The sequence below is a fragment of the Talpa europaea genome, assembly GCF_964194135.1.
Source record: "Talpa europaea genome assembly, chromosome: 15".
Lineage (NCBI taxonomy): Eukaryota > Metazoa > Chordata > Mammalia > Eulipotyphla > Talpidae > Talpa > Talpa europaea.
In genome coordinates, this window is record NC_140083.1 from 12,812,645 (window position 1) to 12,828,859 (window position 16,215).

The 16,215-nt window shown below is 44.6% G+C and overlaps 1 protein-coding gene across 1 annotated transcript in view; it reads right to left on the reverse strand.

Moving 5' to 3' along the window:
- Window positions 1–4,642: 4,642 nt before the first annotated feature.
- The window catches only part of DRAM1 (DNA damage regulated autophagy modulator 1), a gene marked incomplete at both ends in the record, with an annotated part of 31,957 nt that continues 20,384 nt past the window's right edge, over window positions 4,643–16,215 (reverse strand). Inside the window, 4 exons of the mRNA XM_084255645.1 lie at window positions 4,643–4,687; window positions 5,287–5,379; window positions 8,538–8,596; window positions 13,293–13,470. Coding sequence (XP_084111771.1) covers window positions 4,643–4,687; window positions 5,287–5,379; window positions 8,538–8,596; window positions 13,293–13,470 — 375 coding nt within the window. The remainder of the gene's footprint in view (window positions 4,688–5,286; window positions 5,380–8,537; window positions 8,597–13,292; window positions 13,471–16,215) is intronic.

A 16,215-nucleotide genomic window follows, 5' to 3' on the forward strand; every position in this document is an offset into this window, starting at 1 on the left:
CCTCTCCTGCCGCCCGCTGCTCCCCTCAGCAGTGTACTTCGGTCCTTCTGCCTGCTCTGCTCCCGGCTCTGGCTCTGGTGAATTCTCTCACCCTCCCACGCTTCTGACTGTACCCAGTGCTTGTATAAATTAATTAATTAATTAATTAATTAATTTAAAAAAGAGTATATGCTTGAATCTTTAAAAAAAAAAAAGAAAGAAAACTGAGCTCTGGCTCAGTGAGTGGGGGCACAGCTGCAAGAGGGAATAGGGTACAGGTGTAAAGCAGAAAAAAAAAAGTCAAAATGAGAAAGCGTTTGCATATACAGGGAAACATCTCCAGGATACATCATTTTGTCAAAAAAAAAGGGGGGGGGGCAGGGAGGAAACTATTTGTACAGTGTGCTCCAGTTGGGGCAGAAATGAAAAGGGAGACATTTTAACATTTTGTCTCTGCTCGTATTTTCATTACAAATCTGATAAAATGTGGACATCTGCAAGACAGGAGTGAACTGAGTAAGAGACCTTTATACACAGTACCTTTTTACATAACTATGATGGATTAAAAAATGTTTAATTAAGAACAAATGTTGCAGGGAGTAAGGGCTCTGAGTAGGAGCAGCTGGAGCCCCACTTACCAGCAGGGTGAATCCAGATAACAGCAGTTTACTGTATTGCACTTAGGAGAACTCGGGTACTGGACTCATTCAGGACTCTTCGAGGTATTCGGCATCAGAACTCCAGCTCAAATTTTTTGAAGTTAGACATTCCATCAACTCATGGAGCTGATGAGTCCAAAGGTGGGGGTGGTTTGGGGGGTGGCAGGTTTATCAGGCATCTCTGGGTGCCCCGGTTTGAACCCCTAAGAGGACTGTTGGTATCTCCTTCAGCATTTTCTAAGCACCAATTTGGAAGGTCACTGCCAATCCCAGTGTGAGTTTGGCATCCTGCTGCCCTTCATTTTACAAGATGAATCTGCTGGGGGTGGCCAAGGAGAGTCAGAAACTTCTCATCCAGGGCTCGAGGCTGTGGTTGCGCTCTTGTGCAACAGACGGGACGCAGACGCATGACATTCTGGCCCGGAGAATGCGGGCATCGAGAGCCAGACCAAGAATATGTGTGTGGGGAGACGGCTGGGCTTGCTGGCTTGCCAGAATGCCGGAGTGGGAGAGAACGGGATACCACTTATCTCCCTCCTGCTCCTCCTTCCTCATTCCAGATCCAAACACCAGACCAGTATGTCTCCAACTGAGTAACAAATGGGAACATGGGGCAAGGCCACATGTAAGGGATGTTAGGAAACCCAAGCACAGCACCACACTGATGTACTTAATTTGGTTTATGAAATGCAATTTCTATGGAATCCTGTGTGTTAATGTTGTGTTTTTGTTTTTTATTTTTGTTTGTTAAGACACACTTGATTAGAAATCAGGACAACAAGCGTCCCAGACTGGAATCTGACCTCTTGGGAGCCACTGAACATCTCTTTGCCTTGGTTTCCCCATCTCGGTGAAAAATAACTGTCTAATCAACCTCAGAGGCCAAGTAAGACATAAGAACCTTGAAAAAGTATAAACACAATTTTTAAGTAAACTGAAGGCATTTTTATTATCTAAATGGCCTGTTCTTGCTTGCTTTTTTTTTAAACCCAAAAAGAAGTGTCAGCAAGTATAAGTTGATTTACTCTGCGAGCAGTTGGCTTTTCTGGGTAGGGGCCTGGGGAAAACTTTAATTCCATTGTGGAATCAGCTGCTTTGTGTCTGGCCAAGATCCACTTATCCATTTCTTCAGAGAAACAACTTGTAGTCATGATGGGGCCAGGAGTTTGGACAGTGCTGACAGGACCCTGCTCCAGAGGTGGGCTCAGGCCTGACTAATTGGGCACCCCACCAAACAGAACTACAGGATGGACATGGGACCCACGGCAGCCAGTTAGAGACACTGAGTTCAATTTATGGGCTTTGGCCAGAGCTCCTGGGAAGTCTTCTCTTTCCATCGGACAGGTTGCGGGCCTGCGGTATCTAAAAGCATCTCCCTCTCGCCCACGGAAAATGTCGGCCCAAGAATGAGGCCAAGAGAGAGCAAAACAGAGCTAAGAGGAGGAGAGAATAGATGGAGACCAGGTGGCATTTCTGGATCCATCCATCCCAAAAACCAGCTTGAGTCTGCCAGCCCCCCTTTATTCCTTCAAGAAATGTGAGATGCTTTCTGGTGCCTCCAACTCTTAAGAGTCTTGACTGACGCAAACTTCTATTACTAATGTCTTAAGATTCAAGAATCTCTACAAAGATGGGCCACAGTGCTCACAGGTAGTCACCTGAATTCAGGAAACATAAGGTTTCAATTGTACATTTATAAAGTCCAAGTGGAGCTACAATTGTTTCCCAGATCAATACATGCCACAATGGTACCCAATCAGCATATATAACAGACACACAGATGACTAAAATACAGAAATATTTCATTTTATTCTTTCAGCCTTGAGATCCAAGGAAATGCCAAGTTCATGGAAATGAGAAGTAGCAGTAAAATGTGGATAAGCCCAGCTTTAGAGGTTGCATAGAATCAGCAGAATGTGACTGTCTGGAGTGACTCTTGGCCTTCTCCGTTTGCCAAGCCAGGTGTCCCATTTTGTCTAGCCCATGTAACAATTTCTGTGGTTAACTGTCCAGGTTGAAGAGAGTTGTCTTAGAATGGTGAAGCCCAAACAACTGAAATATTTACAGTACACAAAGCAAAACAGTGAACATTACTGGGTGATAAGGACTCTTGGTTTATCACTTAACTAGTAAAGCAGAGTAAATCTCATTATGCAGCACCACAAAGATCTCTAGTCATTTATTTGTGCATTCATTCATTCAGGCATTCAATGAGTATTTATTAAGCACCGACTGTGAATCAGGAGATACCCTGTTAAGTATTAGAGTCACAAAGATAAAGATCAAGGCATGAGCTCTGCCCTCAAGGAGCTCCCAATCTAGTCTCCCCAGAGGGGCAGCAATGGAGCAGGGTGTCGCATCAGGAGATGTGAGGACCATGACACCTGTTCATCCTACCACAGATTCCATGGAAAGGGTAGGATGTTGTTCCTCCTTCTCTTTGGAGTAACAAACACTGACCCAGAAGTGGCTATCAGGCCCTTGCTGCTGGACACTTAGGGCAGCCGGTCACTGCACAGTTGGCTGCCTGCTGCGACTCTCACTCCACTCACTCAACAAGTAGTTATGAGGAGCCATCATGTGCTCACCCCGAGAGTGCCTCAAGGCTGTCCCAGGGGCTACTCTGCCCTTGCCACAGGCCATCAAGGTCGGGTCTCTCTGGCCCAGATACAGCTGTGGTCTGGAGGCTCCTTGAAGGAAAGTTCCTTCTCTTTAACTTTCTGATCTAAGCCTTGGCAGTCAAGGCCCCCTTCTTCTGGAATGACCTACTTTTCATTTGTCATGCGTGATTTGGGTGAAAAGGTGCCCAGAGCTCACTTAACAAAGGACCTGCCATTCAGCGGCAGTCAGTGTGCAGACAGCAGCTGGGCACTAAAAGGAGGGGCAAATCGGCTTCTCCCTGCACCTCCTACTCCTCTCTCTTCCTCTATCTCTTCCTCTCTCTCTTGCCCTCTCTCTCTCTCTCTCTTTCTCTCTGACCTATGTTCTCGTCCACATGTTTACTGGCATAAAATGAATCTGAGATGTGAGTTTCAACATCTGAGTCAGACTGTGTATCAAGTGATGCCAGTAACAATAAAGGGTGCTTTCATCAATGGGATTTTAATGCTTTTCACAGGATGGCTTTCACAGAGGTTTAGTATTAAGTCAAGGTTCCCCTTCCATCCTCCTGCCTCCCGTGAATGCTCCCGAGAGCCAAAGACCACCTGAATCCAGTGAGATCTCCCTGTTAGCCACTTGCCTCCCTTTTTTCACTGCTGTTATAAGGCTTTTGATTTCTAACTGGCCTGCTGAATCCATCCCGCTTGGCATTCTCCTACCAGACCCCTGCAGACTCCTCTTAGCTGCAAGGGTGGTAGCTGTCACTGGGAGGCAGGAGCCCAAGGAGGGCGGAATTTCAAAACTGAGGTCTCTTGTGTTCATAAAGGTGCACAGTGGAACTAAGGCCTTTTCCATGGAAGCATTTTGCTTAGTTCATCTAAAAATCAGAATACCTTACTTAGTGTTAATTTATAACCTAAACCTTTTTGATTATTATAAAGTGAATATTATTGCTGTCCTCATGATATAAAATTATACAGATCATTCTCTACAGGTTAAATGTTAAGATAGCCCTTGATTTTACTTTTTAACGAAGTTCTCATTTAGTGTGTTTTCATAATCATGCACATGCAAAGAGAAACTAAAACGGAATCAGTACAAAAATAAGAGCACTCCATTTTCCATGACACCTTATCTTTTGTCATGAATTTTGTGAACCATAAAAAAGTGTCTACTTAGAAAATTATAAAAGCATTGATACACTGTCATAAGCTTGCTGCATTCTCTAGGAAAACATACCTTTGGAAAATAGTACACCTATTGGGAATTCTTAAGGAAATTCAAGTCCTGGATGGGTCACAGGTGCATTCCAGGTGGGGCAATGCTAAAACCCCACCTGTCCTCTGTGCCATGGGGAGAGATTGTCTGTGACTTTCACTGCCAGAGATAGAATTCTTCCTTCTTCAAATATCATCGTTGATTTCTGTGGATATCCTTAGGGTGACACTCTTAAAAAAAAAAATTGACAAAAAAAAAAACGAAAGATTGAAAAGAAGGCAAACAATCCCGGTGCCATCTATGGAACTCCTGGGAGTTCTGCCCGAAGGGTGATCTCACTGAAACTTATGTGGCACTTGAGTGGGGGCCTACAGAATTTTCTTGGCTTCCTATATCCTTTTGGTTAATAATTCTCTGGCTTCCAAATGTAAGATTTTCCCAGTTGCCAAATCTGATAAGATTCCACCTTCTCTCTGCCGGGAACGTTTTTCAACACCACACTTTTATTTCTTAAAAAGATATATTTCCTATTATTTGGAAGCCTGAGCCCGCCTCCACAAGAAAACCACCAGGATCTGACTGTAAACCTCTAGAGACAGAGGAGAGACAAGGAGGACAGACACTGGCTGGGAGAGCCACGAAAGAGGTTTCCCTTCAAGAAAAAACAAAGTTGCACAAGAGATATATTTTTTTCAGATGCATAAGGGTAAAAAGAAACAGTAAAAAGTGAGAAGAAAAGAGCGAGTGCTCTAATTTGTAAGAACTTTTCTCTGGGTTTTGATGAGTACCAACTGTCAGCAATGTGTAACATTATTTGATCAATACCCACCTGGAAGTCTTGGATGAATGTTAGGAAGTAGAAAATAAAACCAAAGGCCACCGTCCATTCACAGATCGCACTCACTACGTGATAAATATAATCCTAGTGGTGATAATAGAGAAAAAAGAATTTAGCCTGAAACAAATGCATGCTGATGCACCCACTGAAGCAGTAACAGGTGGGCCAGAGGAGAGGACGGAGCTGTACTGTGAGGCTAAATCAAGCTCTCCAGGAATGAGTGGGTGGATCAACCTCAGGGCACCTGCCTGAGGAGGACCGCAGTGGCTAGGCCCACTGTGAGATAATCCTAGATTCAACGGAACTTCTGTGCAAGACATGATTCCAGAGTATCAGTGCAGTAGGTACCACTAGCCCCAGGAGCGAGTGTCCCCCCTCAGAGGGCACTGGTGCGTCTCACCTCTGGGTTCTGTTTCTGTTACTAAAGAAAACATCAGCTCAGAAAACACTCCTGGACCGTACAAGGTAAGCACAGCTCCAAAGCAAAAATCAGGAGGCATTATAACCACCAGCTCTGTGTTCAAGGGGGCAGGAATGAGCTAATGAAAGGCAAGATTGAGAACAGCTTTCATCAGGGATTCCAAAGTGAGCTGCTTACGGTGGCCAGGAAGTTAGCAAGACAAATGCAAACTATGGTCATCCACATACAGGGAAGACAGGAGACCTACACCTCATCAGCTCAATTCCATTTCCACTGGCTGGGAATAAATGACCCCTGTATTGCTCTGAGAGACATTAAAAAAAAAAAAAAGCTCACACGTATGTCTGTGTGGGGGGAGATCTGAGTATTGAATGCTGGGCGCTAATTTCAAGGCATTTTCAAACATCTCAGCATGAATGTCCACCTGCTGCTGACCACAGTTCACACGCTGTATTAGGCTCACAGACAGACAGGATCCCCCTCTGATTCCAAATAATGACCAATTTTTTTTTCTTACTTTGCCGTCTGCTCTGTTGGTCAGTTCTATGGGAACAGTTATTTTCTTGGGTCCAGTTTTCATCCACAAAGATTTCATGGAGGATGTCAAAGATGGCACCCCTGCTCTCCCTGCTTCCTTAGACCTCAGCCCTCGTCCACCCCTCCCTGGTCCCATCCAGGGCATGTTGGGGAGAACCTGACCCGCCTACATTAGGGGTAGAGACGGAGGCCCCCTCCTTTTGGTGCAACACGGGGGACCTGCCCCACCCCATAACACCAGGCAACAAAGATGACTTATAAAAATAGAGGCAGAATGTGGGGTGAGTGAGGGAGAATTTCTTTAGCATCCTAGCAAGAGATATGCACCGAATCAGGAGTTCAGATTTCTCCACTCCTCATGTATGAATGCAGGCAATACTCTCATCTCCTATGCAAAAGAGACAGCGACATTATAATTCTCTCCCTCCCAAGTAAGTCGATGCATAGGGATGTGCTGCAAAAATTCCAAGGACCCCATCCTAAATGATTATTCTATTCAGTGAATGGATATAAAGGGTTTTCTTTGCATTCACTGATCTGGAAACAGAAGACCAGAGAGGCATGGTAATTTATGCAGCGAACAGCAAACCAGGTCCTTTCCACATTTTTAATGTAGAAAATGGAACAGAAAAAAAAAAAAAAAAGACTCAAGTGCCTGGGGATAGATAGGCATTGCTGGACCCAGGCCGCTTACAGATGTTTGATTTGTGGTGGAAGGTCTCCCCCTAGAGGTTGAGGAGTAAAGTGCACGCTGGGGTGCTGTGAGCTCTCACTTTCAGGAATCACTGTCTTTGAACTGCTCCTCCTCACCATCTTCCATCTTTCTCTTGCCTCTTACATGCTAGATTCTTCCATCATGGAAAGCCCTTCCCCTGATCCCAATATGTCCCTTCTAACCAAGTATTTTATTTCTCCTAAATATTTGTGAAGTGGACAAATGAATCACTGGTCTCACCATTTCTTTAGGCTCTACAATGGGCTTCCAAGAAAAAGCCACTAACTCCCATATCTCAATTCCAAAAACTCAGTTCCACATATTCTGAAGTTTGGTCTAGAAGTGACTGGTCACACTACCCTGGGTTTTGAGGGCTCTCAACCCCCAGAGGTTACAGCCACGTACCTAACTGAACATTTCTCCTCAGTGTTTCCTTATCACATCAGAGTCAATAATTGCAAAACTAAACCCACCCACAAAAATCATTTATTCCCACGAGGGACCTTATCTTTCTCTCCTCTTAGGAACAAATTCTTTGGTTCACCCAAGATAAAAACTTGGAAGTCATCTTCGATACACCATGTGCCCTCGTTCTCACTGGTCACTTTGCCAGTGACCATCAAACATTCTCCCCAGTACTTCTGATCCAGGCTAATCTTGATTTAAAATCAGAACTAGTAGAACTGCCTCCTCCCTGGCGTGCTAACTCAGGACTCTCTCCTCTTCAAGCCATCTCAGGTGTTGCCTCTGACTAACATCCAATTCTGTTTACTTCCTGTGCAAATGGCTTCAAAGGTTTACTCTGATCACGTACATCAAGTAAGGGCCTCTCAGCTCACCACTTAAATAAAGTCTTGCACAAATGACTCCCCCTCAAATTTGTCCCTGAATGCATTTCTGTCTCCTCCCTTCTGAAAGGAGCCACCTACCACACTGCCCCGGCCCCCTCTTGACAGTCCATTCTTCCTCTGGCCTCCTCACCTTCATTTACTCCACTCCCTGCCTTCAATGTCCAACCTCTCATGCTAAGCATAGATGGTTTTAGTTTTTAAGAGATAATTAGGAATTCAAAATTTTTCAGATGATCCCAGGAAGCATTTGGGATCAACCTGACAGTCAATGACAACACAGGCATTGACAATAATTGAACAGTAAATTAATTACATGCCACATGTACTCCTTATTTTGCAAGGTGTCCTAAGAAAAAGATGTGATCCTTTCCAGGCATAACCCAGCCACAGCCTCACAAACCCAGTTTCAATAATTGTATTGAAAATGACTGGGCCTCCCTGGTGGTGCAAGGTGTTAAGACACAGTACTATGAGGCTCCCCACAGCCACTGCAGCAAGAGTTTGATCCCCGGCCGGCCAGGGAGGTGACCCACATGGTGCAGCAGACCCCTCCTGCCTCACCTGCTGCTCCCCTCAACAGTGTATTTCAGTTGATCTGCCTGTTCTGTTCCCCACTCTGTCTCGGGTGAATCCTCTCACCCCCCACACCTCTGGCCTGTACCCCAGCTCTTGTACACATAAACAAATAAATCTTTTTAAAAAATGACTTAAATTTTACCTTTTCTTTTGGATTCCACTCCAGCTTGGTTATAGAAATTAGTGATGCACAGGCAATCACTGTAAAAAGGAAATTGTTAAGGAAACTGCAGAAGAAAATAGGTCCTTTAATGTTACACCTAGATTAGTCTTCTACTAATATAATCATTGCATAGTGTTAAAATGCTCTAACTCCTCCCCATTAGGGCAGCTGCTGTCAAAGACACAAAAACAAGAAATGTTGGTGACGCTGAGAAATTGGAACCCCATGCTTTGCTGGTGGGGATGTGAAATGGTACAGCTGTTGTGGAAACCAGTAAGGAGGTTCCTCAAATAACCAAAAATAGAACTGCCATACGATCTAGCGATTCTACTTCCTGGTGTTTACCCAAAAGAATTGAAAGCAGGGTCTCGGAGAGATCTGTCTAGTCACGCATGTTCGTAGCAGCGCTACTCCCAACAGTGATACCCAAGCTCCGTCTGTGGGTGGGATAGGCAAGCAGAATGTGGTGCAGGCGACAGACTCTTGCTCAGAGGGGAGACATTCTGCCTTGTGCTGTCATGTGCTATGATGCGGGTGAGCCTTGAGGATGTTAAGCTAAGTAACACAGTCAGTCACAGAAAGACAAACACTGAGCGATTCCACTTATGTGAGGTACTGAATCAAGATCCCACAGAGAAAAAGTAGACATGTTTGCCAGGGCCTGGGGCCTGGGTGGATGATGGGGGGTTAGGGTTTAAAAGGTATAGATTTGGGGGTTTACAAGATGGACAGAATTGTGGAATGGATGGTGAATATACTTCACTTAACTGAACCACACTTCAAAATGGTGAGGATGTCAAGTGTATTTGATGTTATGTGTATGTTAATACCAACATTTCTGCCTATAATTTCAAACCTTCAGTTCCATGATGACAGGGTTTATGCATGCACTCTTCAGCAGTCCCCTGTGAGGTGTGTGTTGCAAAAATAAGGGAGAAGAGGTAGAGAAAACCCAGGTGAAACAGAGTTGGTGTCCGCACCCAAGAAACCTCACAGCCTTGTCAGACAAATCCCAGGGGAAAATGCTGCCTTGGCAAGAAAAGAACAGGACGAGTTGGGGGGAAATTTCTGAGACCGAGTGGGAGGCAGGTTTCATGGAGTCAAGCTTAATCTAAGTGGTGAGGTTTGAGGAGCCCACCAGAAACATGCCAGCTATGTGCTCAATAAAAAATGCTACAACAGAAGCCACAGTGTTTAAAACTAAAAAGAAGGGAAATGAACTTGAATATCTCATTTTATCCTATATACCCAAAATCTTATTTCAATATGTAACAATATAAAGAATTAGTGAGATGTTTACTTTCTTTTCTTAAGCCTTTGAACCCACTTACAGCACATCTGCATTCTGACTTGTGGTGTTTGAAGTGACAGCCACATGGGTCAGTGGCTACCTCCCTGGACAGATGGCCCATCCTAGCAGGACAGAGCGGAGGAGGAGAGCCAGGGGGAAAAGCCTGGACTGAAGCAGAAAATAGACACTAGCCAGGCTCAGGGCAGAAAGTGTAAAAAAGAGGTTGAAAAACACACTGTCCCAGACCACATGTCCCAAGCAAGGGAGGAGCCTGGACCAGAGTCAGTGATCTGGGGAAGGTTCTGGAGATTTTGAAGCCTGGCGCAAGAGAGAGAACTATGGGAGTGGGCTTCAAAGTGGGATGCTATTGACCTCACTCTGTGCCTCTGTTTCTTCAGAAGTCAGATAAGGTCATTTCACGGTAAGGGAAAACAAGGGCCCTTTAAAGACACTTGAAAATCTTTGTAAGGAAATGTAAACACTATGGTAATGTTTAAGACTTTTACATGGATGAATTCGTTCGGGTTTATGTGATATATGGATGCAGCCTATTTCTGTTTGGGGTTGTTATTCCTTGGCTTGGTTCACAAGAAGCTCCTAGAAATGGGAACTATTAATATGTCAAAACTCTGAGGTCAGAAATGTCTATTTTGCTGAAACACTCTGATTTTAATATCTAGGAACCTGTTCAAACTTGAAAGCAAGAGAAAATTGCCTACACCAAGAAATTTTGCTTTTGACACTACCAACCCCTCAAGTATAAATTTTTCAACTAAAAAAATTTTTTTTACAGCTAACACAAGCTAATTTGATACTTGAAGTGAAAGCAGGAGTGACTTCAATTCATAACAAGGACCAGAATATCAAGAAGGAGCTATCTTAGGAAACAGGGTATGTATTTTTGGTCATTAAATTTCTCAATTCTAGAACTTGATTTCTCTCTTTAGAAATTTTATAATTAAAGGTCTTCTTTTGGAAGATGAAAACATACCATACTTATATGTCACATTTTAAAGTGACTTCTATTTTTTTTTTAATTTTTCATATGCTGCTTTTTTTTTTTAAGATTTTATTTATTTATACGAGGGCCGGGGTACAGGCTGGAGGCGTGGGAGGTTGAGAGGATCCACCAGAGACAGAGTGGGGAACAGAACAGGCAGACTGACCGAAACCACTGCTGAGGGGAGCAGCAGGCGAGGCAGGATAGGTCTGCCGTGCCATGTGGGTATCTCCCTGGCCGGCCAGGAATCAAACCCCCCAGAGGCTGCGGACATCTTCACAGCGCTGCACTCGACCCGCTGGGCCACCAGGGAGGCTTTTTAAGTGATGTCTATTTCAAAGAAAATTAACAGGCAACTATAAATTAGAACCATTCTGCAGGGAAAGGAGAGGGAGAGGGATCAAAATAGGGACAGGGAGAGCACAAGGGACTATGATGATGGTGCAGGGGTGAACTGGTGTTGGGAATCTTACAGGGACTACACCTGAGAGGAGAAAGCAAACATTGTACAAAAATGAACAATGATGTTTTATATATATATATATATACATAAATTTGAAATTCTGAAAGAAAAAGAAAATCGATCAATGTAATATACCAAGTTCACTGAATAAAGGGGAGAAATTTGATCATCTCCAAAAAAACAATAAAGTGACTTCTATCTTAAGAAAAGAAATGTCGGGCCTCCCCGGTGGCGCAGTGGTTGAGCGCTGGGTTGCGAAGCTGCCCGTGGCCTCCGTGGTGCCGGTTTGATCCCCGGCTGCTCCCCGGCCACCGGAGGAGGGTCCCACATGGCGCGCAGACCTCTCCTGCCGCCCGCTGCTCCCCTCAGCAGTGTACTTCGGTCCTTCTGCCTGCTCTGCTCCCCGCTCTGGCTCTGGTGATTCTCTCACCCTCCCGCGCTTCTGACTGTACCTAGTGCTTGTATAAATAAATAAAAATAAATCTTAAAAAGAAAAAAAGAATTTATCTCCCTTAAAAAAAAAAAAAAAAGAAATGTCAAGCTTAATATTTAGATGCCCCTAGTGTGTTTTCACTCAAACTTTCCCACTTGATGCCACTACTGAAACAGCCCCACTGTCTTCCACTGTGACAGTAATCACCAGTGTTAATGACTCTGCAGCTTTCTCTGATATGGCTGCAGATGGTATTTTGAAAGATGGGGAATTTTCCATGCTAAAGACCACAGCTTCTTTTTTTAATTTTCTTTGTTAAATACCTCTTGAAATTGTTCAAAAAAGAGAAAACAGGTCCAAGATGGAGTCACTGGGACTAAGCTCCGCAAGACCAGAGACTTAATGCCCTCCCAGGAATGGAATCGCTGGAGGGGTTCTGGTGAGGTCTTCTGCCTGAGAGACCCCTGCACCCCTAGAAGGTGAACTCCCACAACCAATCTGTCCCATTCCCATCTGCCTCAGCTGTAAGTTTTCCATCTTGTATGGCTGCTTGGATGTCCTTTCCACCTGCTAATGGGATGCTACCCAATTCATGATTCCTTGACTAAAACCTGTAAGATCTTTAAAATATATTCCATTGGGCTTTTTTTTTTTTTTAAGAAAGCAAGCAAGCCTGTACTATACAACCATGATAAATCCTTATTTTTCTTTTCATATTATTGAGTTAGAAAATGAAAATTCAGGGCTCCCTGGTGGCGCAGGAGTTAAGCCCCACACTATGAAGCAATCTGCAGCCTCTGCAGCACGAGTTCGATCCCCGACCAGCCAGAGAGCAACACACATGGCGCAGCAGACCTCTCCTGACTCTCCGGCTGCTCCCCTCAGCAGTGGATTTCAGTGGATCCATCTGTTCTGCTCCTCTCTCTGTCTCTGATGAATCTCCTCACTTCCCACACCTCTGGCCAGTACCCCAGTTCTTGTATGCATAAATAAATACAGCTTTAAAAAAGAAAATGAAAATTCACATTCGGTAGGAAATCAGTGATAAAAAGAAAAGGTTAGAGGCATTTTTACTTGACTTAGAAGTAAATTATATAGCGCTTTTAAGAAAACCTCTTAACATGGAGGATTAACTGAGACCATTTATCACCTACAGGTGGAGAGAGGGGAGTATTGGCTGTTTAGGACTTTATGGGGCTATTACTTCAAGCACAAGATCAATATTTGGTGTCTTTAGTCAAACATTAAAAGGAAAAATAAATATTTTCGCATGGCCCATGAAATGACCTGGTAAGAGGAAAGCAAACAGACTCAAGTTCTCTGACATTTTTCCATTCTCCTTTCACACCATTACCCCACTGAAGATTCTTTTGATCTAATCAGACACTTTTCTCGCAATTGTTCTTGTGAAGCAAGTGGAAACCTGCCTGTTAACCTTTTCTTTTGCATGCTTTTTTTTGGGTGGGGGGGTGAAGACAGGGTGGGGGGTGAAGACAGGGTGGGGGGGCTCAAGCTTGCGAGGACTCTGACAGATGTGAAAAGGATACTGGGGACAACAGCTGCGCAGGAGACAGCAGAGATGGCCATCCGTATGTGGCACGTTAACAGGCTGTTCCACTGGGGACACGATTTGTAAGAGATGATGGATTGCAGGAGCGTGTACACGACACCGCAGACAAAGGCTAAGAGGGCACCTCCGTCGTGGACCACGGGGACAGCTAGCTCCTGGAGGGAAGGTCACAAATGTGCCGTTACTCTGCACAAGTCTGTTCTGCGTCTGGACAGCACTCACCCGCTCTGGGCTGCTAAGGCCATCGGTCATCACAGAAACACCTGCCGCTCCTTGGAAGTTGCGGCTGCTTGCAGAAGACCACGGAGGACAAGCCTTCCAGAGGCTGAAAGAAATCAAGAGGGGACATGGACAAGGACAGAAAGACGTCCCCCTCGGGAGCTGGGGAGAGCTGAGCAGGATGGGCTTTGGAGTCTGGGCGACCTGGATACAAGAAATCCTAACTCCACCATGGGGCTCTGTGACCTCAGGTGTAAACCTCAGTTTCTGTATCTGTAGAATGGGCGTGGAGCAATTCTGTCTTGCAGGTCTGCAGTGCACAGCATATGTGCAGCGGACACCTACCTTCGTGGCTGATAATGACATTTAGATGAAATGATTCTCTGCTTGAACTTAGAAACACCAGCTTTACAAAGGGGAAGTGAAAGAATTGTCAAAGAGAGACTCGTTTTGGCACCAGACTCCTGGTGACCCCCAACTCACTGTCCACACCCTTTTCCTGGATTTTGCTTTGATTGATGAACTCCAGACTTCCCCTGCACCAGTGTTATGCATCCAGACTGTTCACAAAGAAATTGCTATTCATGTTTTTGTCCTCTACTTGGGAAAGGAAGATTTAAAAATTTTTTTTAAAAGTTTTATTTTCTAAGGAAATTTATTTCTTGGTATTACACCTAAGAATGTAAGGAAAAATTCTACTACTTGAAATATATTTAAATATGACTGCAATAGGGCATATCAACTCTGCAATTATTAGGTCTAGATTCTATTCATACGTAGGGGATCTACTATGGACATATAGATTTAGGGAAGTTATACATGAAAAAAATACAATACCTTGTCTTTTTCAAAAGGCAAACTTCTTGAAGGACAGTAAAACTTTGAGAGAAACCAGTGAGAATATTCTAAAAAGCAGCCGTCCCACCCACCTTTTCAGGAAAGAGACTCATCTGTGAACTTCTGATCAGTGTAATGCACTCCTGAGTAGGGAGCCCACCAGAGGGGGCTGCCTACTGCCTATGCTGTCTACTGCCCTCATCTGTCTAATTCTTCTTGAGGTACCAGGGAGTTGGTTTAAATCAGCTCATGGTTTCCAGTGCCTCGTGATCATCATGGTCTGGACATCAAGCAAGGAAGTTTTAAAAAAGATTTATGGGGAAAAGGATAAGGCAGGTCCTTGGCTCCCAGGGAAGTGAAAGATTCTATTTCTGGGTTTTGTAAAGATTTAATCACTTCATGGAATCCTTCGAGAGCACCAAAATTTCAAGTATCTAACTATCTAAATTTTCTTGCTGAAGTTAAGTCTACCCTATAGGTTTAAAATTCAACCTCTTACTACTTTCAATGTCGAGTTGTTCAGAGAATCAAGTGATAGGCTACCATTTGGGGTGTGCTGTGTCGCACAGAGTGACATTGTCCACACTCTCCGACACAAAGTCTATCATTCCAAGTCTTCCCCTCACTGCTTTAATTTCTCCCCACTGTTCTTTCTGATGCTAGAACTATTAACTGGGTCAAAGCTTTTTTTCTCACAGAGATGTCCTCAGGCTGCTTTGTGGAAACTCTTTCCCATAAGTTCTAGAAAGACCATTTCCTCTCAAAGGCCACTTCTGCCCTTCGTGACTCATGACCTTGGACACATATTAACCTCTCTGGGTCTCCATTTCGCACCTTTAAGTGGGGATAATAATACTGCCTACTTTCTAAGGTTGTTATTAGAAGCTAATAAATCATGGGATATGTTCATAAACATGCCTGTCATACAGAAAAGTTTCAGTAAGTCTGACGTTAGGAAGCAGCTATATATACAGTCCTAAAACCTGGGGAAATGTCCCACCGTGGGATAAACATCACAGGCAACCATGCATCATAGCATGTTAACCTCACTTCCTCACGGAAGAACCATCAGAGAAGAAAAGGAATGTGGAGCAGAAACAAATTTGGTCCATGTAGGGTAAGTATTGGCTTTTCTGCCCTCCCACCATTAGGATTGATGATGGATCCCTGCGGTCCTGAATGCATGCCTGATGGCGGGCACCTGGAGTAGGGTGTGGGCATAGGTAAGTGGGTACACCTGGGCTGAGAGACGGGGCTTATAAGAGCAGAGTCACGGGGACGCCAGTGGAAGAGCAGGGTGAGCGGAACAACAGAACCAGAAGGAGAGAGAGTAGGCCGGAGAGCCCAGGAAGAGTGAAGATTTGCTGGGGGCTAGGAGGCCTGCCAGCCTCCTGCCCACCCCCCCACCTCCAGGGCATCCCTGCCTGCTGTGTACATGGTAAATCCCAATAAAAGCCTGAAAATTTCCACTGAGGGCCCCAGGACTCCTCCTTACCCCATCTGCTCGGGTCATAGAGATCCTGCTCCATCCCTGTCCTGTCCCTACAGTCCACAAAATGCCCTCCAGGAAGTGTTACACGCTTGCTTCAGAGAGGCCACAAATTTGGCTCTCCCTCCTCTGGCTTCCAATGTTAACAAGAGAAAAATAGCAATTATGAATTTGTAACATCCAAAATAAAAACTTGTCGGGTCTGAGACCTGAGAGAATAATATCCCTGCCTTGTCAGTTGTCCAGAAGATGCAGCAGGAGAGGTGTCTGCCCCTCGCCCCTCAACACAGCACTGAGTTTTGAGGAGCACTTTGTTACAGTGCCCTGGATGTCTGCAGAAAGCATGGCAGAAGAA